This window comes from Triplophysa dalaica, chromosome 22 (assembly GCF_015846415.1).
Source record: "Triplophysa dalaica isolate WHDGS20190420 chromosome 22, ASM1584641v1, whole genome shotgun sequence".
Taxonomy (NCBI): Eukaryota; Metazoa; Chordata; class Actinopteri; order Cypriniformes; family Nemacheilidae; genus Triplophysa; species Triplophysa dalaica.
This window is the reverse complement of record NC_079563.1, coordinates 6276506-6297451: the sequence shown is the minus strand read 5'-3', so window position 1 is coordinate 6297451 and position 20946 is coordinate 6276506. Positions and strand designations below refer to the sequence as shown.

The following is a 20946-nucleotide window of genomic DNA, read 5'->3' as shown; positions in this document are numbered from 1 at the left end:
GCCTTTTAAAGCGATCAATAAATCCTACAGCTCTAAAAGCCTAAGATGCTATAAAACTAAATAATGAATAACTGTGCATTGGTGACTTCCTGAAAGGAAATCTAAGATCTTATGTTCCTCTACACTGATGCCACATTTATCATGTAAAGATCTAGTCTTATGACCATCATATGGATAAGAAAGTGGAAAGAGTAGATTTTTGGCTGATTCTTGGAGGTCATGAACACAATGTTTACACAATGCGAGCGTTTTATTGATGAATCTAAAAAAATAAGGGTGTTGCCAAAGGCTCTTCACACTGATGCTGTGAAAAGAACAATGTTGTGTCTATACACATGCACTATAAATATACATATGTATGATCATATACATCAATGTGAAAAGTGCACTTTACAAAAGTGTTTCTTATTATGTTAAAAACAATCTTTATATTAATTGTGTCGACATACTAATATATATAAGTGAAATATAGCCTATATTAGAATAAAATAAAGACAAAACTTGAAATATAATAAGATATTTTTATCAATAATGACCAAAATACGTAGCTTGTGTACGTACACAGGTACTTAGCTGATAATAAATATCATTAAGTTAATCAAAAACAGGCGTTAACTCTGGTGTCAAGGTTTCCAACATCCAAACAATGTCGACAGTTAGCGAACTTGGCGCTGAATTAAAACGGGCGCTCTGAAGCGCACGGACAACAGGCACGCGTCGCTACGCGCGCACCTGACGACAACCGCCGCGCTCTGACGTCACCGCAGCGTTGACCGCACATATGAGTTCAAATGCGCTCACTTTCAGCATCAGTTCATCATCATGCAGACCTGCTTTTACCCTCAACTGTCTTATCTTGTGGTAAACCACTTCTGCTATACTAAATACGGTTTAAGAATGTAAATAAGAGGTTTTTTTTCATTTGTTCAATTTTATCAGCAGAATGACGGAGAAGCTCCAGTCAACCAATCATCTACTGAAGATCTGCTGGACGTCACCGCAGGTGAGACACACGTTATATGTAAATATATATACGTATATATACACATATATATATATATATATATATATATATATATATATATACACACACACACACATATATATATATATATATATATATATATATATACACACACACACACACATATATATATATATATATATATATATACACACACACACATATATATATATATATATATATATATATATATATATATATATATACACACACACACACACATATATATATATATATATATATACACACACACATATATATATATATATATGTATACACACATATATATATATATGTATACACACACACATATATATATGTATACACACACATATATATATATGTTTGGGCCTAAATGCAATACATTAATTTTGAAAACTAACAACTTGTTAATATACTGTATGTTAAAGGGATAGTTAGTTCAGGTTTATATAAATAAATACCACATGGTTATCTGTTTATCTAGACGCATAAGCATGGTTATTGTGTGATTGCAATGGTTTAAGTATAGAAACCATCGTTTTTTTGTGCTAAAACCATGGGTCATTTGTAATGATGTAATCATTTATTATCGTCGACATTTATTCTTTCTTATTACATCTACAGACACAAATTTACTTACATTTGACATTCCAGACCACAGAAACTTGGATACTGCTCTAGAGCTGAATCGACAGGTGAGCACGCATGAAAAAAACATCATTCCTCTTAATCATTTATTTAGTGTCATTTCTTAAATGTTAAAATAACACTATTCCAGCTCAAGGGAACAAAGGGGAATGACCGAAACCTTATAAATTTTAGAGACAGTTCACCCCCCCCCCCAAAAAAAAATCCTCACCCTCAAAATGTTTCAAATCTATATACGTTACTTTGTGCCGATAAACACAGGGAAAGATATTTAGAAGAATGCTTGTAACCAAACCGTTCTTGGCCACCATTGACTACAATGTAAAAAATGACAATGGTAGCCAAAGGCCCCCCAGAACTGTTTGGTTACAAGCATTCTTTCAAAGATCTTTCTCTGTGCTCCTCGAAACAAAGAATTGTTGTCACAGGGGTGAACCGTTCCTTTAATGTTTATATTCCTCTTCATGGGTAACATGGGGAACTGCAAAATCATGAGACAAATTCAAATGCGGCAGCTGCGGACATTCACACTGTGAAAAATGTCCGATGTGACATAACCTACCACAACTTCTGTTTTTTTATCAGTGACACAGAGCAGAGAAATTATTATTATACTCACACACTGTATCAATGAATCCATATATTTATTTGACTCAGAAATCTATTCAGATGCATTTCTTGACAATGAGTAAATTCTTTGTTTTGAGGAGCACAGAGAAAGATATTTGAAAGAATGCCTGACTTAAGTGTTTTACTAAAAAGTAAAAACAAGCGGTTTTGTTTCTCCACAGCTTCACGCTCGACTCAGGAGAAAGCAGGAGGAAGTCTCGGCCCTGAGGGAAGCGAACGCCCAGCTGAGAAAGCTAACTGAACAGGCTGAGCATTACTCCACCATACTTGATGTAAAGCATCTTTTACAACAAATGCACTTTGTGTGACTTCTCCATAAAAATACAAATAAAATGTCCAAGTTTTTAATGATCGTAAGTTATGTTCACCCTTCCAGAATGTAAACAATAACACACCTATGAAACTTTAGGTTCATTATGGTCATGATCTTCATATTCTGTCGAAGTCACATCCACACGTGACCATTTGTTGTTTCTACTTCCTGTCTAGGTCTTCACAACATCGCTCCAGAGTGAATCAGCTTCGCACCGTGTGACGACATCGACACCAAAAACAAATACCGAGACAACCGATGGTCATTCTACGGGATCACAACATGCCTGGATCTCCCTGCTGACACGAGAGGACCAATCTGAGCAGTCTTATACATCTTTAGCTGACTCGACCAGCACTGACCCCGCATCAGGAGTCAAGCGGCAGCTGTGGTCCAGTTGGACCGATCTTATGTGCGAAGAAGCTGGAGGAGATGATGCTGAGGACACAAGACCGGACTATGAGACCGACTGCAAGCGCCTCAGGCTAGATGATGAACTTGTGGAGCTGGACTTGGAGCAGCTTGAGGCTCAGCTGGACCAAAATGAATGGACTCCTCAACCGCTGGGAGAAGAGTCAGATCTGACTCCGAATGAAAGTTTGGTGGTTTCTTCGAAGCCAGTCACAGAGAGGGTGAACGTGTTTGGGGCTTTCCGTGGGCTTCGGGTGGTTACAGAAACCCCTCTCGTCAAATCGGATCTTGGGGAGTCGAATGGTGTTTGCTTTAAGATCTCAATAAGAGAACACAGTACTGTAAAAACGAAGGTTTTCCCTCACGGAAAGACATTTACATCTCACACACCAAGTGGTTCTTGTAGGTTCCTTTGGGTTCCTAGTGAGGACTGAACAGTCCTGTCATTCTAAATCAGCATTCTTAAAGAGTTCACTTAATATAGAAGATATTTTGAGAAATGTTTCATGTGGACTTGTATCATTATAAAGGTTATCAATAAGGGTCAATGCTGTTTGCTTACCAACATTCTTCTAAACATCTTTTTGTGTTTGGCATGACATGAGGGTCTGTAAACGATTTTTGGTTGAACTATTCCTTTGACTCACATGACAGTCTTCAAGATAAAGAATAGACGAATGATGATGACATACCTCACAAGTTTAAATAATACATTTATTGAGGCAATGAATCCAGTGGTGCAAGACTGTAATGACACTATAAATAAATTATATTTTGTAGCATTTGTAAAAGCTGTGTGTAATTTCTGTGCCACTAGCAGCACCAAACTGTACAAATAAGGACAATTCCTACACTTTCCATTGTTCTGACAAATAGGAAGTCCCGACCTAAACTCACAACCTTAAGCCAAAGTCTGTTTCAGGAAGTAGTGCCACTCAGTGGCCATGTTTGCAACGCGTCCTGGCAGCTATTTCAGTCATAGCAATACCACAGTCCTATCTACTTGAATGGGGAAGACAAACATTTCAGAAACGCTGGCAAAAATCACAGTGAAACAGCATCTTGATGAAAAACAGTTCAGTTTGGTTCCACCAGTGATGCAGGAATCACACACTTCTGTCTTAATATGTGCCAATGTCAAACTGTAAATAAAGACATTCATTTATACATTATTTTTTTGTGATGTCATTAATGTAGTGAGAACATTCAGTCTTAAAGGTCACTTCAAAACATATTTACACAAGTTTTCATCCAGGGTTAGGCACACCCCTTCATACCAGACTGAAGTATGTTGTGACCACCAGACATAAGGATGCTGGTTTCAGCATTACTCAATGTGCTCTGTTAGCTCTCTGTGATATATTGAGGCACAAAAGCCTTAACTGTATCCATGCTGACCTGCAGACGGTCCTACAACGCTGTTTAAAAAAAAAGATTAAAATGCACTGAATATTTCCTCAAGGAAATCACTGTATAACACTTGGTCCAATTAATTTCACTGTTTGTAAATTGTATGTCAACATGACATTCCTCCAGCATTCTTACCAGGTTGTGCTCCTATTAGTATCGTATTAGGCTGTAGCCGGGCTCTACACTTGAATACAATGGATCGTCTAGAGGACGACAGACACAAAATTTATATAATATGAATTGACTAAACATGCAGAAACGAATGTATATGTATGTTGATACACCGAAAATGTATTCCTACCTCCTCCAGTTGGTGGTGGAGGTAAGCCCGCCCTCCTGGAATAAAAACACAGTATAAGGTCACGTTAAAAGTTTATAATGAAGTATGAAATTCAAACAACATTCAAAGCAGATTTGTGGGTCCCAGCTGGAGTGTGAGGGGCGAGGGGTCACCTGATAGCTGTGCTAGCCACTCGGATTGGAGCGGTTCTCTGATTGTTGTAGAAGTTCTCGTAAGCAATGGGTGCTGTGAAAAGATCAGCGTAGTGAACATAACAGTGCTGACAGACCATTGAAAAAACTGATTTAAAGAAGCTGCGCACCAAAAAACATGAAAATTCTATTGTCATGTTCTGACCCTCGTGTCGTTTCAAACCTGCACAAAGAAAGTCTAACCGTGTGGAAAACATGAGCCGCACTGCTTTCGGCATTCTGAAACGTTGAATTATTATTTTTAAATTTCGTTTATTATTTTTATTAATATTGTGATACTATCGTAATCGTAATCCCAGTATCATGTATTTCACCGTACCAGTACGCCCCTATGATAGGTCATCGGATTATCTTAAAAATCCTGTTCGTTCATAGCACTGTTAACAATTTTTCTAACAAGCGGATATAACGACACCGGCTTTCTGTTCTGGTAAAGGGATGCTCGACATACACCCTCTAACAAAACACACATTTATTGCAATGAGCGGTTGTGATAGGTTCATGCCACACTACCTGGTGGTTTGTCGCCGGTTCTTCTGAGGTTAATAAAATGCTCCATGTCTTCTTGAATGTTACACTGTTCCAGTGACTTTCTCACTTCCTCATAGAGCTGTGTCAGATAAGCACACACAGTCAAATGAGCGCTGTAAAGTTAGATATGGTGTTCCTATACGTAAATGATTCTTCAGAGTTAACGTTACCTCATCGCTGGTAACACACTGCTGAGAGAGATGGTTGAGATGAACCCACACTACATTCCTCAAGCTGTTGATCCTCTCTAATTCCTGCTTTTCAAAGAACTGAGAAAACAGAAAAACTTTCATTCGCACATACAAGTGGTACAGAGGTGTGGTCTCATAAAGATGACCTGCTTCATATTATAGACTTTATTTATATTTAATTTTTATAATACTGATTATACGTTCAGATTCCAATTATTTGGTCAAATCGGTTTACTTAACTGCAATTTCAGACAAAACATGATTATTATTCAACATTAGCCATTTTGTACATGCAGGATTTTTTATACTTTTTTACAGTTTAGGCATTTATGTGGAATAATAAAATAGGAGTCTTGGGATTTCTGTTTGAACTCTAATGAGTTAATATCAGTTTTAAAAGAGCTTGCAGGAAGTAACAAACTAAACATGATTTGACACGAGCGTGCCGTGTTTATCATCGCTCTACTTTTTTTGTGATATCAGTGTTGGGACGTGTGTTGAAGGCTGGGGCTTGCTTACCTCGCATGCTTTGACATGCTCGTTCAACCATTCCTCTCTTATCTTCCCCAACGTAGACACATTATGACTGTATATTCGGTCTATTATTTAAACAAACAAAAAAGGTTGATCTCAATGTTACTGTATGTGTGATTATGTATAATAATGTATTAAATTCTTAATTTTAGAAAAAGGCAAAATCATATATGTTGTGAATATGTATCCATTCCTAACTTTGTGTGTACATTACACATTGTTTTAGTTGTCTGGGAATATTTATACCTGTTTCCTCTGCGGCCTGCTTGGCTTGTTGTGTTTTGGCATACAGCTGAAAGTATGAGAGAGTGACAATATTACAGCGCAACATTAATGTACAGTCATTCACATCTACCGTTTAACATCAGAATGTAAAGGCACTGTCACTATTGGCCATGTTCTAAATAGAGCAACGTTTCCAGCTCCCTATTTTAGCCCTCTGAACAAATAAAGACTGATGGTTGACTCATTGCAAAGGTTTTTAGTCTTTCAACAGCTCAATAGTCTTGTCCTCAGGCTATCACAAATGCAACATTGCCGACATGTTTTACAATGATTCATAGTACTGTACATGCTCTGGCAGTAACACAGACATATTATAGTGGCCTGAATGATTTGTTTTGCTGTAAAAAAAATCTTTAAAAAACATCTAGGTCAAACCTTAATAATCGTCTTTTAAAAAGCTAAAATGCAGATGCATAAAGCCAGGAAAAGAACAAAGTATACTGCAATGTGGATATAGTAAAGCACTGGGGGCGTGAAGGCAAACAAGAAAAATCAGTATAGTTACTCATTCATTTCAGAGGGGAAAATACAGTGAAATTTGCATTTCGATATGCATATTTCTGCAAGTAATTAAGTCTTATGGATTGATTGTTGCATTTTCCTATTCTTTCTTTTTTAACACAATAAAAACTTGGTATATTTTCCCCATAAAAAAAGATGAGTACTATGGTAACGAATGGGTGGGGCCTTCTTGCCAACTGAATGTGTATATCAGAGAAAACGCAAATGAAAGCAAGATTCTTGTAACGGTCACACTGGCAAAAACACAAGTCACACTGTTGAAGTTTGATATGTGCACCTTCTCCTGTTGCTTGGAACTGCTGGTGGTGGCGTTTCTGTTCATGTTCTGTTCTGCTTCCTCTTTATCTCGACACTTTTGCTCATATGTCTTCTTCGCCTATAAAACGCACCAATTTAAAATATCACATTATAACGTTTTGAGATTTAATAATAAACATTTATCAGTAAACAACAAACATTGTGTATGTGTCATAAATGTACATTGCAAATGTTTGGACAATGTTTGGAGTGAATGTACATTTATGTTCAGCTTGAAGACTTAAGTAGTATTAAGTAGAAGTAAATGTCTTAAAAGACATTATATAAATATAAAGTCAAATATAACAAGTTTATAAATCAAGTCTAAAAAGTTTAAAAAAAGGGGACAGAACTTTAATCTAGCCAAAAACTACCTGTTTTTCTTTAACCTTTTTAGGCACTACATAACTCCTCTTCTTCCATTTTCCACTATTTTATAACTTGATGATTTTATTATTGATCTATTTATATTATTTTACCACCTGAAAGGTTGTGTAAAAGAATAAATAGGGGTCTCCAATGATTTAAGTCATCATGAGTTAATGTATCAGTCCTGAACTCAAATTAACAGTACAGAAACACTACAAAACTGCATCATACAGCAGTACAAAGTATCAACAAAATTCAACAAGATCACTCTTCAAGTTTCAAGTATTCATTTAAATTCATGGTTAGCCTATCAACCCGAAACCGTTGCTTTCAAAACTGTTTCTTACGTTTGAATGAGAAGCTTCTATTTTAATGAACAAAGCCGTTTAACACTGATCACTTCCCATTTAGCAGATCTAAAATCAGGTGCTCTTATTCACTTCCCTCATGGCACTGCTTCAGAACATATATACTTCCCCCAAAGGGTATAATGTACCAATGCACTCTTTTACCAATTTGAATACTTACTTCAGCGGTTTTTTTGTATTGGGCCACCTTCTGCTTGTGAAGAGCATCCATTTGTTGCTCTACCTGAAAAAAGACACTTTTTTATTATTATTGTTTTGTAGAAATCGTTGAGTGAAATGCTAGCTGTGCGCTTACCTTCTTTCGGGTATCCTTTTGTTTCTCTCTGAAATCTTCTAACTTTTTGGCTTCTTCTCTCATGGTTTGGGCCAAATGGAGATGAGACAAACTCACATTTTCTGTTTCTGCAAAGACATGCATTTAAAACGTAAATGAGGTGATAACCAACGACAAACTTGAAATGCTCAAACTCATTACTTACGTAATTTGAAAACGTCGAGCGATCGTTTCAGGGTGCTAAAAGAAACAAAACATTGTTGATTAACTGACTTCCCGGTTTTTATGTGAGTTATTATCGTCAAATTGCTGACACAAGTCATCAGTTCTTTTATGAGAGAACAAGCAAATAACCACAAACCAACTAGAAATATGTGACAAGTGCAAAGACTGTCTGCAGTATTCTTGGTACAGATCTGTTTTTGGCAAGTGTGAAATGACCTCATATGTCAATACTATTAATATTCAATTCTCTTAAAACCTCTAAGAACAGAACAACAATATGGTATATCGTCTCACTGGTTTGGTAAAATATGGACAAAATCAATCGCTGCGGTATAATTTAACCTCTAGTGGGTTGCTGTTACCCAACCATGGGTTGAAATTATTCAACATTTTGCATTGAAACAATAGACCTATAGGTTAATTTATAAACCAACAGCTGGTGCTCTCCATATTTTACCCAACCATGGATTAAAAACAACCCAAAATTTAAAGACACATATAATATTAACATATGCTAAATATGACAATGTGATCACTAGGTGTTATGTTATGTAGCCTTTGTTATCCCCCTTGGGCTGCCAGGGCATTATGTGGCCATGTTTGCATCTGCTCGGGGCAGCTATTGAGCATGCGGCACAACTCCTTGTCCAGTCCCTGGTAATTTCAAGGTTGGACTATTGCAATGCTTTCCTTGCTGGTCTTCCTCCAAAGGCTATCAAACCACTCCAGCTGGTTAAGAACACAGCACCATGTCTTGTCTTCCAACAGCCCAAAAGGGCTCATTTGACACCCCTTTTCATCTCTCTCTACTGGCTACTGGTCGAAGCCAGTATCAGATTCAAGTCACTAATGCTACAGGACTATCACTTGATCTGTACCAGCATACTTTGACACCATCCTACACCCATCAAGGTTTCTGTGTTCAGCAAACCAGTGGCGTCTTGTATTGCCTTCTCATAAGGGCAGTAAATCGATTTCTCGCTCATTCTCCTTTACAACTTCCTGGTGGAACATTCTTCCTAACTCGGTTTGGTCAACCAAGTCTCTCACAACATTCAAAAAACTACTTAAAACACATCTCTTCTGTGAATACTTAACAGACAAATGAAAAAACACTAACCCTCTCTCTTTCTCTCAACAGGTTAAAGGTTTGGATAAAGGCGTCTGCTAAATGACTAAATGTTTATGTAAATTTCAGTCAAGAAACTAAAGTCCCATCCTATTCTTAATACGTTTCAGGGAGGTCTGGGTGAGTAATTGCTTTTAGATAGAATGCATGTTTTGTTCCGACACTTTCCTTTTTGCGATTTTACGTATCTAACACATGCACAGGAAACTTATAACACAACAAAGACACAGAAAAACACGTATTCGTGCCATGTGACCCCTTTAAATAACTACTCCTGCATGTATGGACATTTAAAAGGAATTTGGTTAATACTTACTTCATTTCACTATGTCCACACACTTTCTTGGACAAACCCAGGAGCTCCTTGGCATATTTCTCCTCTATAGATGCTCTGAAAGTCATATAGTCAGATGAACATTTAGGGGCGGTTTCCTGGACAAGGTTTAGCTGAAGCCAGGACAATCCCTTAGTTAAATTTGGATGTTTAAGTCAATTTAAAAAACATACTTTACAAAAGAAACATTCCTAGGGGGTGCACTTTGAGACAAAAAAATGCACTGATATATTTTAAGACATCTTAATTCAAGTTATTTTTTATTAAGACACAAAGTTTGTCTGGGACTAGGCTTCAGCCTTGTCTGGGAAAACAACCCTTAATGTTTAATGGAATGCTAAAAGCGAATTTTTTATGTATATGTATTCATATTCTCAAATCAAGCAAGTTTTTTTCAGAAAAGATTACAAAGACAAACATTAAAGAAATACAGCAATATCACGCACTAGTGCAGCATGTGCATGTTTTAAATGTTTAACACCAGTGGTAGTCAATAAACTGTCACATGCAGCTTGTTACATTAAAGAATGAAGTATGAGAAACCTTACAAACCGACAAATCATTTTCACATGAAAAACAGGAAATATTGCAACAAACATCTTTCTGCTCACCCATATACAGTTGCAAAGATAACTGTTCTGATAACTTGGATTAATGTTAAATTGTTTATTTTCAACACTGATACAACATTGAATCTGCTGTTTTGACAGTTTTTTAGTTGACTTCCTGCGACTTGCAAGCAATCATATCAAAATGCAGTTGCTATTAATGTTGTCATTATATCTGCGAGGACATAAACGTTAAGGTGTGAAAAAACTGGCATTGTGAACTACTACTGTAGTACTTGTAGTCTGAGTACAATTTAACTGAACAACATCTCACCTGGCTTTCATAAAGTCCTCGATTTCTTTGCACGTCCTTTTTCCATCATTTAGGTGCTGGATAATGCTGTCGTATCCTGCTGTGCTGGTAATATCAACATTCTGCAAAGACAATCTTATTATTGTATTCCCAGACTAAACACATGACATAGATGCAGCTGTTTCAAAAGCTGAAGTTTTTCTGAATGTGCAACTCTTCAGCCGGTGCTTTGGACTGTTTACTGTCATTATGTGGGAGCCAATCACAGAATCTGCAATTGATAGGTCTGAGGAGCAGACATGGCATCATATCCAAAGCCACAGTCAACATGAAACTTGTCCCAAAATTAAAGCTAAGAAAACAAACCTAACTTGCGTCTTATGCCAAACAAGCTGTTAAAGTTCAACATTCACAGAAATATTGTCAACAGTAAATTCTGGCACATTAAACACGTGTTTAGAGATCTATTTAAAGTTAGTTTATTAAATACACAACAGTTGGTTTGTCGGTTTGAGTGCTGTTTGTGTTACGCGTCTGATATGTTGGTAGTTTCCTTTAAAGGAACTTAACGCCGTTTCGAAATGTGACAAAAGAACATAAAAGAAATAAAGATCAAACAAATTGTTTATGATTTTTATTATATGAATAAACAATAAAACACACGTTCAGCTCTATATTTTCTAAGCATTGCCAAGTAATACAATAAATCTTACCCAAAAGTTGTCTTTAAAATGTAGTTCTCTCATTGCGTCGGTTAAGTGTTTGTGAAAGTGTCTGTGAGTTCCGTATCTGGCTGTAATAAAGAAGTAAGTGATATTTTTCACACTGTCATTATGGTCTGGTGCATACCATGCTTTGTAAAGACACGCCTCTGGGTCTTAGAGTAAAATAAGGTCCAGCAGCCTGCAGAGTGGGGCGGAACTATACGTGTCGCTCCGCCTCTATCTTGTCTCATTGGTTAGCAGGCGGGGCCATATTTGGGGTGGGGCTCACATGCGTTGTTCTGCCCATGCCCCGTCTCATTGGTTTACACGTGGTAATGACGTCGAGGCGTCAGCATGTCGCCATTTCCGCTGTTTATCGTAACATGTTAAGAATACGAGCTGGCAAGTTTTTGCGTATTATAAGTTATATTTTTCAAATGATGTGACGTAATAAAAAATTAACTCGCTCTCTCAAAACCTCGCCATCGCTCGATTTAAGAGACAGAATAAACCCTGATTTCTGTAGGCTTCTTGTTTCTCTTTCTTGGCATTGCTAGCCTTGAACATTTCATCGTTTCTTTTTTAAGGTAACGTTATTTTGTGTTATTAGTGTTTTTATTTTTTAATCTTACCCTTTCGTTTCTTTCTTTTATGTCCTGTTAATTTTATAATGAATTGTTACGTTGCACCGTGCAAAAATGCATATAACTGTGTTAACCAAGGGGAAGTGTGAGAACTTGTTAAAAGAACCCACTAGTAAGTGCCCATTCTGCAAGTACACCAGCATGCCACCGATGGTGCATTATCATATTAAAAATCACTTACAGTTGGCAGTGACACACCTAGGTAAGTTTAACAATTTTGTTTTTATCTGTTTATTAGACATAGCAAATAATGCACTATGTATGCTACTCCTTTTATTATTTCTGAATTTGTAAAATAATGCATTGAACATTTGTTGATCTTTTCAGATTTCACAATCGTAAAATGCAATTTAAACTGTCGGCAAAAATCCCACTTTCACTGCTGCTATTGTTCAGAGACAGTGATACGTCGGGCACAGTTGCTGATGCACATCGCCAACCATTCTATAAAGTCTTCACCAAATCAGACTGAGACGCCTTTCACCCTGCAGCCACAGCATCCTGTTATCCTGCAATATCAGACGCCCGTCGTCCTGCAGCCTCAGACGCCCGTCCCTCTGCAGCCTGGGACCCCCACCGCCCTGCAGCCTGGGACCCCCGCCGCCCTGCAGCCTGGGACCCCCGCCGCCCTGCAGCCTGGGACCCCCGCCGCCCTGCAGCCTGGGACCCCCGCCGCCCTGCAGCCTGGAACACCCTTCCTTCAGCCTCAGATACCAGGGATGCCCGCTGGCCCACAGCCTCAGATGCCCACCATCCAGGAGCCCGAGAAACCCGCCGCCCAGCTCTCTCAGATACCAGATACTCTGCAGCCTGAGTCGCACACTGTCCTGCAGCCTCTGTCTCCCGCTCTCCTCCCAAAACACTCTACAAAAAGGACTGTCACTTGCAGCCAATGCGATTTAACATTGCTGGCGAAAAATCTAAGAGTTCACATTGCAAGGCATCACACTGATATTGAAAAGCACTTTCAGTCTCAGTGCATTGACTGTAACATCGGTATTTTTGCAGTTCAGAAAGCTTTTCACAGCCAGGCAACACCCATTCATGTGATCAAAAATACCTGGGACCGGAACCAGCGCTTAGAATGTGAACTTGAGGAGTGCAATTTAAGTTCACAGTTTGCCCCTAACAGTGGAATACTGCCTTCCGAGTGCTGCCATGTGAAATCGCTGTCATTTTGTCCTGAAGTTGACCACCCTAATGTTACAGTGACTGAAAACAGTCTCTCTCAGCTGGTGCAGCAGGAGTGCTTTGGCGAGGCGAGGAAAGCACAGCTGTTACTGCTACAGCAACAGGCGAATACCGCTGACACACCTTTGTCCGTTCACGTTACCGTTGGAGGGCCATCATCAAAGTACTTCATTTCTGTTTTTGAACCAGAGAAGTCATATTACAGTAGGATGGGACGAGTAATGGTGGCTTTTGAAAAAAATAAAAGTAGCTGGTATTGTCCATGTGCAAAACCTCGCCAATCTTGTATTCATAAAGACACAGCGAAGTGGCATCTTTTCCAAATGCTACCAGAACTCTTCAAGAATATCTTGAGTTCAGAGTAGGTTTTTAACACTGGGACATGTAATGATTGAGATAAGTGCCTTTGGAAGTGACTTTGTGGACTTTTTCGCCACCTAGTGGTCAAAGCGTATAACTGCACGTCATGTCATAATTGTTGGTAAATGTTCACAACCCCATAACATGAATTGAAATTATGAAAATAGTCCATATCTGTGGAAAATTGTTATTGAATTTGGCATTTACCAAAAACGTAATGGAGTAAAAGGATTGGAATAATTATTATACTCCATTATTATTTGGAGAAAAGCTGAATCCCCCCTTATTTAGTGAATTTTTTAAGCAAGTCATTTAAGTATTCAATCTCTGTAGACCTTACATAAAATGTTAAGTAAAATTTTACATCACATGGTCTTATCGCTGAGCTAACAAGCCAATAAACCAGAATTTGAATTTTATTATAACTTTTCCAACCGCCAATGAAATACTCATGTCTATGTAAGCCACCTAGAAAACCACAACCTTTACTTCTCTGGAATGAATTTAAAATATGTTCATCTTATAGATGTTTATTAAATGAGACAGAGATACAGCTGTTGCGTTAAATAGTCCTTTGTGAGAAAGTTCTTTGCTTGATTCCAAATAAACCACACCTTTGTGATCTATCTCTATGACCTTTATTGAAAATTAAAAGCACAAATTCACTCTCCATCTCTTCTAAGCCAACTCTAACCATGAAATATTAAAAGAATACAGTTGCCAATTATTTCAATAAACCCTAATCTAAAATATACACACAAAATGTCCCGGTTTACACATTTGCTTTGCAGAGCACAGGCGAGGTGCAGAATGGGAATGTTAAAAAAGAAGATTGCTTGTGCAATGCAAACAGATCTTATATTCTTTTCACAGCATCATCGATGTCACTCATCTGCTCTTTTAGTTGGTTCCACTGCTCTGGGTTCAGTGAAATGCCTGTGAGGAAAACAAAAAGACAGACCAATCAACAGCAAGTATGACATGACCTACATCACTGAATATTCCTTTACAATTCTGCATTAATTATTAGTGGATCTTTCAGATGTTATGCACACTGTGTTTTCAGCAGAAGTCTGTTTAACATCTGAGGTGCTATCCAAAATGGTGCACTTCCTGTGGACTTAAATAGCGCGAGCTCGCCAAGTCTATGAGTCCATAGGGTGTCCCATTTGTCTTTTTAGCGTTCAGAAGTCTGCTCACGCTTTGTGACCTCGATGCGGTCTTTGGCGAAGCCCGCATTGAAACAGAGTGCCCTGAAGACCAATCACAGAATGGATGGGAGGAGTGTCGTGAATGTCAGACATACATAAGCATTAAGAATTTGATAAAACTCAAATTGTTTTTTTTACATTATTGCTTATTAAGCCAACTATTTAAGTATAAAAACTTTTAATGCAATGCAAATTTCTTAAGAAATAAGCTTCTGATGGGTTCTGTAAAGCAGAATAACACAGCTTCTGTATAATACAGAAATAATGAATACACATAAGCAGTTGCTTTACAAACTGCTTGATGCTCAGGTGGCACGATCACCATATGAAATACAGAATTATGAAAACCATGGACCCAAATATCAACAACGGGAAAACAGTGTGGTCGACTTCACGTGGCGCTGCACAGACCGATCAGCGGAGAGCGATTAGAAAGCACTGCTTTCTCTTTCCGGCACGACAACCTCAAGTCTGTCCCGAAAACACTCCCATGTTCCCTTGTGGACTCGTGCCTAGTGCCCTAAAGGTCAGCAGTTCCCCACAACAAGTGTGGACTCAGATGAGGTCCACAAGACTGGAGTATGAACGTCATGCGTCATAATTTTGTGTCATAGTAACCGGTAGGTTATTGAATAAAAGTCCTACTGACGCAAGTACATTGATCTTGAAACATGATTTTTGTCAACAATTAAAAAAAGGCCAAATTAACCCATTTATTGAGCAGTTTTTAAATGAATAACAAGTTTACCTTTTCTCCCAGGCTTCATTTCACCCTCTTGGTCCATCCAGTATTCTCTGATATCAATCAGCACTTTTCCTTTGAATTCTCGGACGCTCACGTATCTCATCTTTCCTATCTTAACCAAAACAGATTAACGTTGTGTGTGTTAATTTTGTCAAATTATTAGGTAAACAGATTATTGATATAATACATCTATTTAACTATTTACCTGAAACATATTATCACTTTTATTGCTGCTGCTACTGGTGCTCTTGGAGGCTGCTGACACCTTTGAGGTTTCTCCACCCTTCAGTTTCTTTGATGGCTTCTCAGGAGGTGTCTGCTTCTTTCTTTTGGCCTGAAACACAGGTTTTTAAATTTAGAGGTTGCAAATAAGGTTCTTTAAAATATGATCCTCTTCTACCTCAACTTGTAAAATAGCTATTATAAAATTTGCAGAAAAAATACAATGTGATGCAGAGTTTATTTGGATACCTTGGTGTCAACGTCACTGTCTGAATCACTGTTTGACGTAGAGGACAACATTTCCTTTGACTTGGGCATTCTGAAAGGCACAACAAAGCAAATCATAAAAAATAAAATATGAATAAAAAACAACTTTAAAGAGTATACACTTGCCTGATACACTTACAAAAATAATTCAAAATGATGTGATAATGCCTGACTTTAAATAAATAAAAAAACATGATGGTTGCACTCCAATGATTCTTAAAGTGATACTTCACCCAAAAATGATCATTTATTCACCTTGAGTAGTTCCAAATCTGTATAAATGTATTTGATGTGATGAACAAAGAGAAATATATTTGAAAGAATGCTTATAACCAAACAGATCTTCCCCCATTGACTCCCATACTAGTAGAAATAAAATGATCTTTTTGTTTGTTCTGTTGAACACAAAAGAAGATATTTTGAAGAATGTTGGACAGCAAACAGTATTGGGGCACTTTTGACTACCACTGTATTTCCCCCTGGTAGTCAATGGAGGGCAAAATTCTTCCAAATATCTTTCTCTGTGTTCATCAGAATAAAGATATTCATACAGATTTGTATCAACTGTGAGTAATAAAATGAGGACAGAATTTAATTTTTGGGCGACGTATCCCTTTAACATACATCTCACATTATTGTTTTGCTAGTTATCTTCCAAAGCAGCCGTGTCATACTTTCGCCTTTCTTGCAGCCATTTAATGCGAGTATTATTAAAGTATTAAGGTCGCCAGTGTAAACTGGTTATGAACTCGGTTATGATGCTGCTGCACGAGTCAACAAGGCCCGAACATACAACGCGCAGCAAGGTAGTGCTAACAGTGTCGTTTCAATGCAGGAAAATATTATTGTAACATGTTTGCTGATATTACAGTCGTGCTCTTATGTTGCTCTGCTGCACGTATCAAAGACTTACGTGATGTTGTAAGGTAAACAGAGAGTGAATTGTGGAAAATGATCAGTCCATCCGATGAGTGTTTCTGCAAAACCTGGTCTGAATCTAATCGCGCGCGTAGTAAGTGCACCAGCCAGGAAGCGGCGCTTGAACGGAATTGTGGGACATGTAGTTTTGCTCATAGAATGCGCAGGGAACCTTAAACTGGATAACTTAAGGTTGAACTTCATAACATTGGTAAATTCATTAGCTAACAATGATCGACATCGTTTTTTTGCATTTATTAATATTTGTTTATGTCAGTTAATGTCAATAAATGTGTTAATGCTATTGTGCATTACCATATATTCACAGTCATGTAAATTGGCATATGCTTTAGTTATAAAGTTACTCTGAAAATGTTTTTGTTCACTCTTTCATTTGGCAAACTCAGATGGGTTTAAAGAAAGCTTAAAATGGATGTTATAATAGCTCTGAGATGTTCCTGTATCTTAGATTAATCACATGATGGTGAGCGTCTGACACCTACTGCAACCAGTTACCAGTTTTTATTACCATGTGATCAGAACTGAGACTATGGACAGAGGAGAGAAAATAGAGATGATGGTGGACATTTATGAAAGTTTAGATTCTATAAGAAATCATGAACACATGATAAACACAGAGAGACAGCAAGAGCTTCAACACACAGGTACTGACATTCATTTATTACTTGATTTATTGTAGTGAGACAGAAAAGACAAATGTAATGTGATGTTGGTTATTTTCAGGAAGTGTTTCAGTGAAGAACAGAAGACACAGAGCAGTTCAAGTGTGTTTGTGGTTGTTGTGTGTTCTTTTGTTGACTGCTGTAATAGTGCTCTGTGTGTATTTCACCTCTGACAGAAAACACTTAACACACAAATGTAACTTGACTGAAGAAAGAGAGAAAATACTTACAGAATACACTGAGATACTGAATCAGAACAGAAACTTGACTGAAGAAAGAGCGCAAATGAAAAACAAGACTGATGAACTCCAGGATGATTTAACACACAACCATAACTTGACCAAAGCAAGAGAGAAAATACTTATAGAAAACAATGAGACACTGAATCAGAACAGAAACTTGACTGAAGAAAGAGAGCAAATGAAAAACAAGACTGATGAACTCCAGGATGATTTAACACACAACTATAACTTGACCAAAGAAAGAGAGAAATTGCCAAATGATGTCAAAGAACTAAACACATGGCATACTGAAGGTAATCTTGAGTTTACTCTCTTTTTCGACCTTAAAGTTTTTCACTTCATATTAATGATTATCCAGCGTCATAAACTAAACAATCATAGCATCAAAGCAAATATTACAACACAATATTCAAGTGGATTCTGTAGATTTAGATAAGTACATCAAATACTTTTTTAAATAACATTAAACTAAATTGTATTAAAGTATTGTGTCACAATTTATAAATCTTACAAAGCATATACACTGTTAAAAACCCTGTTTATTAAAATGCTATTTTAACAGATCTGAACTCGAATAACTCTGATAAATGGATTAAATACAACTTCAGCTTTTATTACATTTCATCTGAAGAGAAGAGCTGGACTGACAGTAGAGAAGACTGTAAAGAGAGAGGAGCAGATCTGGTGATTATAAATAGCATAGAGGAACAAGTGAGTGAGAAATAAATAAATAAATGTGTTGTATATAGAGAGTATAGGCTACATCTGATGCTTCGCAAGCTTCTAAACAAGTGTGATTTCACAAATGTGTATAATATATAGGGCCTATGTGTAAGATGTTAATGTTTTATCTTGTAGGAATTTATGCAGAACGCTACAGCTGGATATGGATTTAATCCATTCTGGATTGGTTTGAGGAAAGAGGAAGGCTTGTGGAAATGGATTGATGAAACCACATTGAAAACAAGGTGAGAGATTAAGAAATGTAACTGATCATTACAAGATTTTAAAGCTCATAAACTTTTGTGCTTCATTCGTGTTTTAGTTTCTGGATTGATGGATACCCCAGATCTGACAATCATTATTGTGCTCGAACATCTTCATCGGGATGGAGTGATTTTTCATGTGATGCCAAGTATGGATGGATCTGTGAGAAGAGAATTTGAAAATCACTCAACACATGATACATAAAATACTTACTGTATATGTTTGTTAGTTTTGTTTATGGTTATGCAATATGTCGAACAGAGGTGTAAAGAGTACCTGAAAACCATACTTAAGTAAAAGTACAGATACCTTGCAGCGAAAATTACTCCATTACAAGTTACAAGTCACCAATTCCAAATCGACTTCAGTAAAAGTCTTAGAGTATCTGATTTTAACAGTACTTGAGTGTTTTACTCATGATGAATTTAGGCTCAAAGAAGCAATTGTCTTCAACAATTAAGAGACATATCAGTGAAAAATTAGAAACAGTTGATTCGAGGAGAGGAGAGGCAATTGCTGAGGAGAGCAATCGCATTTATTTTCTTAAATCATAATAAGACTGAACACCTCAAAATTGCCACAAATCATGGACAACACCATAACCTACGTCTATTACAAACACCCAAGTTTCATTTAAGCTCAAGTGCTCATAAGTAAACCAAACTCCTTCAAAAATGTCTCTTCAATATAACGGATAAATAAAATAATGTTAAGTAAAATTAGTCACAGCCTTCTTGCACTGGCCATGCTGGTTTTGGCCGAATTGCTAGCTGCAGTCATGTCCTCATTTCACATATTAACCACCAGCAATTGACATCTATACTGCACTAGTATTCACAAAAAGACATGTTGACAAGTTTTTGTAAATTAGGCAAAATCCACAAGATTACACACCATCAATGCCCTGTAAATGGCAACATTTATTCTTCTGTTGCAAAAATAAGATGCTGCAAAAGAATATAGGTGCCATGCAAAATGTGATGTGATGTGTAATTGCATTAGTGATTACAAATGTAGTGGAGTAAAGAGTACATATTTATAAAATGTAGTCAAGTAGAGAGTAAAAGTTGCTAATAACTTCAATACTCAGTACAACTTCAAAGTAGGCAAAAAGATACTTAAGTGCAGTAACTAATTACATTTCTCCAATACTTTACACCACTGATGTTGAATGTTAAATATGTTTCTTTGCCAATAAAGGTTTTATTTTTATATTTTTTGTAGGAAAATATGAGTACCATATTAATTTGTACTGAAGTATGCTTGTATATCAGTACACTCTGATCACCTAAAGCCTTGTGTGTATACGGCCCACATTCATACTCATACAGGCATAACATACGACTTAAGTAAATATCTGATTATTGAAATAAAATAAAAGTGAATCAACTAGAACAAGTATACACTTGCTGGTGTAAGAGAATCACCAGCTTATGAATCCTGACCACCGTCGAGCTGTTAAAAAATTATGATATCTGTGCAGGGATTTCTAGAAATGATGACACTACGTTTCAGTGTGTGTCTGTGTCCATATGGATTTACTTACTTTTTTATTCTTTTTAAAGACGAATTCACTATACAAAAGAATTAAAAACACATTTGAAATGTTCCTGCTCTGTGAGTCAATTTAATGCTTCATTGCACAGAAAGCCTCCGGTGTAACGTAATCAGCTGTCACCCAGTTGATGAATGTGTTACTACCTGTCAACTTCCTGAACTTGCTGGTGCTGATTTGTGGTTTTTAGCCACTTTATGCAATCTTTTACACAATCCTTTATACAATCCTTTCTGAAAAACGTCTTGGTTACGTACGTAACCTCAGTTCCCTGATGGAGGGAACGAGACGTTGTGTCGAGAACGACAGATGGGGTTCGCCCTTGAGAACCAATCAACTCTGACTACTTTAGAAAAGGCCAATGAAATTTGGCGAATGAAATTTGCA

General features: G+C 37.2%; 5 protein-coding genes across 6 annotated transcripts; 3 read left to right on the top strand and 2 right to left on the bottom strand.

The window, feature by feature from the left end:
- The first annotated feature begins 803 nt into the window (after positions 1-803).
- mcidas (multiciliate differentiation and DNA synthesis associated cell cycle protein) lies at positions 804-3567 on the top strand. Its single transcript, XM_056737508.1, has 5 exons — positions 804-861; positions 940-1003; positions 1631-1701; positions 2446-2556; positions 2774-3567. Exons 1-5 carry the CDS (start codon positions 823-825, stop codon positions 3440-3442), a joined length of 954 nt encoding a protein of 317 aa, XP_056593486.1. The 5' UTR covers positions 804-822; the 3' UTR covers positions 3443-3567.
- A 137-nt stretch (positions 3568-3704) lies between these two features.
- On the bottom strand, positions 3705-11666 carry pstpip2 (proline-serine-threonine phosphatase interacting protein 2). Its single transcript, XM_056737507.1, has 15 exons — positions 11544-11666; positions 10852-10952; positions 9952-10026; positions 8487-8521; positions 8303-8409; positions 8168-8230; positions 7251-7349; positions 6413-6458; positions 6152-6231; positions 5612-5710; positions 5424-5520; positions 4872-4944; positions 4720-4754; positions 4554-4621; positions 3705-4426 (listed from the first exon to the last, which is right to left on the bottom strand). Exons 1-14 carry the CDS (start codon positions 11574-11576, stop codon positions 4569-4571), a joined length of 996 nt encoding a protein of 331 aa, XP_056593485.1. The 5' UTR covers positions 11577-11666; the 3' UTR covers positions 3705-4426; positions 4554-4568.
- Positions 11667-11882: 216 nt separating this feature from the next.
- LOC130412248 (uncharacterized) lies at positions 11883-14355 on the top strand. 2 transcript variants are annotated; one of them, XM_056737477.1, is made up of 3 exons: positions 11883-12121; positions 12257-12380; positions 12506-14355. In XM_056737477.1, the coding sequence occupies exons 2-3, from the start codon at positions 12320-12322 to the stop codon at positions 13732-13734; spliced, it is 1290 nt and encodes a 429-aa protein (XP_056593455.1). In that variant the 5' UTR covers positions 11883-12121; positions 12257-12319; the 3' UTR covers positions 13735-14355. The 2 variants fall into 2 exon arrangements, with proteins under 2 accessions (XP_056593455.1, XP_056593454.1); XM_056737476.1 differs by having other exon boundaries at positions 11883-12380.
- sub1a (SUB1 regulator of transcription a) lies at positions 14352-17213 on the bottom strand. Its single transcript, XM_056737478.1, has 5 exons — positions 17088-17213; positions 16157-16226; positions 15891-16019; positions 15689-15797; positions 14352-14665 (listed from the first exon to the last, which is right to left on the bottom strand). The coding sequence occupies exons 2-5, from the start codon at positions 16223-16225 to the stop codon at positions 14586-14588; spliced, it is 387 nt and encodes a 128-aa protein (XP_056593456.1). The 5' UTR covers position 16226; positions 17088-17213; the 3' UTR covers positions 14352-14585.
- A 435-nt stretch (positions 17214-17648) lies between these two features.
- LOC130411932 (asialoglycoprotein receptor 1-like) lies at positions 17649-20216 on the top strand. The gene is made up of 5 exons (XM_056736951.1): positions 17649-17757; positions 17837-18310; positions 18580-18728; positions 18876-18985; positions 19063-20216. The coding sequence occupies exons 1-5, from the start codon at positions 17667-17669 to the stop codon at positions 19181-19183; spliced, it is 945 nt and encodes a 314-aa protein (XP_056592929.1). The 5' UTR covers positions 17649-17666; the 3' UTR covers positions 19184-20216.
- Positions 20217-20946: the final 730 nt, after the last annotated feature.

Coding starts and splice junctions, on each gene's coding strand:
- mcidas (XM_056737508.1), top strand. CDS start 823: ATGCAGACCTGCTTTTACCCTCAACTGTCTTATCTTGTG. Junction 1,004..1,630: donor TCTGCTGGACGTCACCGCAG/GTGAGACACACG, acceptor TTACATCTACAG/ACACAAATTTACTTACATTT. Junction 2,557..2,773: donor ATTACTCCACCATACTTGAT/GTAAAGCATCTT, acceptor CTTCCTGTCTAG/GTCTTCACAACATCGCTCCA.
- pstpip2 (XM_056737507.1), bottom strand. CDS start 11,576: ATGAGAGAACTACATTTTAAAGACAACTTTTGG. Junction 8,410..8,486: donor GCTCGACGTTTTCAAATTAC/GTAAGTAATGAG, acceptor ATGTCTTTGCAG/AAACAGAAAATGTGAGTTTG. Junction 5,521..5,611: donor AGTGTGTTACCAGCGATGAG/GTAACGTTAACT, acceptor TATCTGACACAG/CTCTATGAGGAAGTGAGAAA.
- LOC130412248 (XM_056737476.1), top strand. CDS start 12,233: ATGCATATAACTGTGTTAACCAAGGGGAAGTGTGAGAACTTGTTAAAA. Junction 12,381..12,505: donor GTTGGCAGTGACACACCTAG/GTAAGTTTAACA, acceptor TGATCTTTTCAG/ATTTCACAATCGTAAAATGC.
- sub1a (XM_056737478.1), bottom strand. CDS start 16,225: ATGCCCAAGTCAAAGGAAATGTTGTCCTCTACGTCAAACAGTGATTCA. Junction 16,020..16,156: donor ACAGTGACGTTGACACCAAG/GTATCCAAATAA, acceptor CCTGTGTTTCAG/GCCAAAAGAAAGAAGCAGAC. Junction 14,666..15,688: donor AATGAAGCCTGGGAGAAAAG/GTAAACTTGTTA, acceptor TTTTCCTCACAG/GCATTTCACTGAACCCAGAG.
- LOC130411932 (XM_056736951.1), top strand. CDS start 17,667: ATGATGGTGGACATTTATGAAAGTTTAGATTCTATAAGAAATCATGAA. Junction 18,311..18,579: donor AAACACATGGCATACTGAAG/GTAATCTTGAGT, acceptor CTATTTTAACAG/ATCTGAACTCGAATAACTCT. Junction 18,729..18,875: donor TAAATAGCATAGAGGAACAA/GTGAGTGAGAAA, acceptor TTTATCTTGTAG/GAATTTATGCAGAACGCTAC.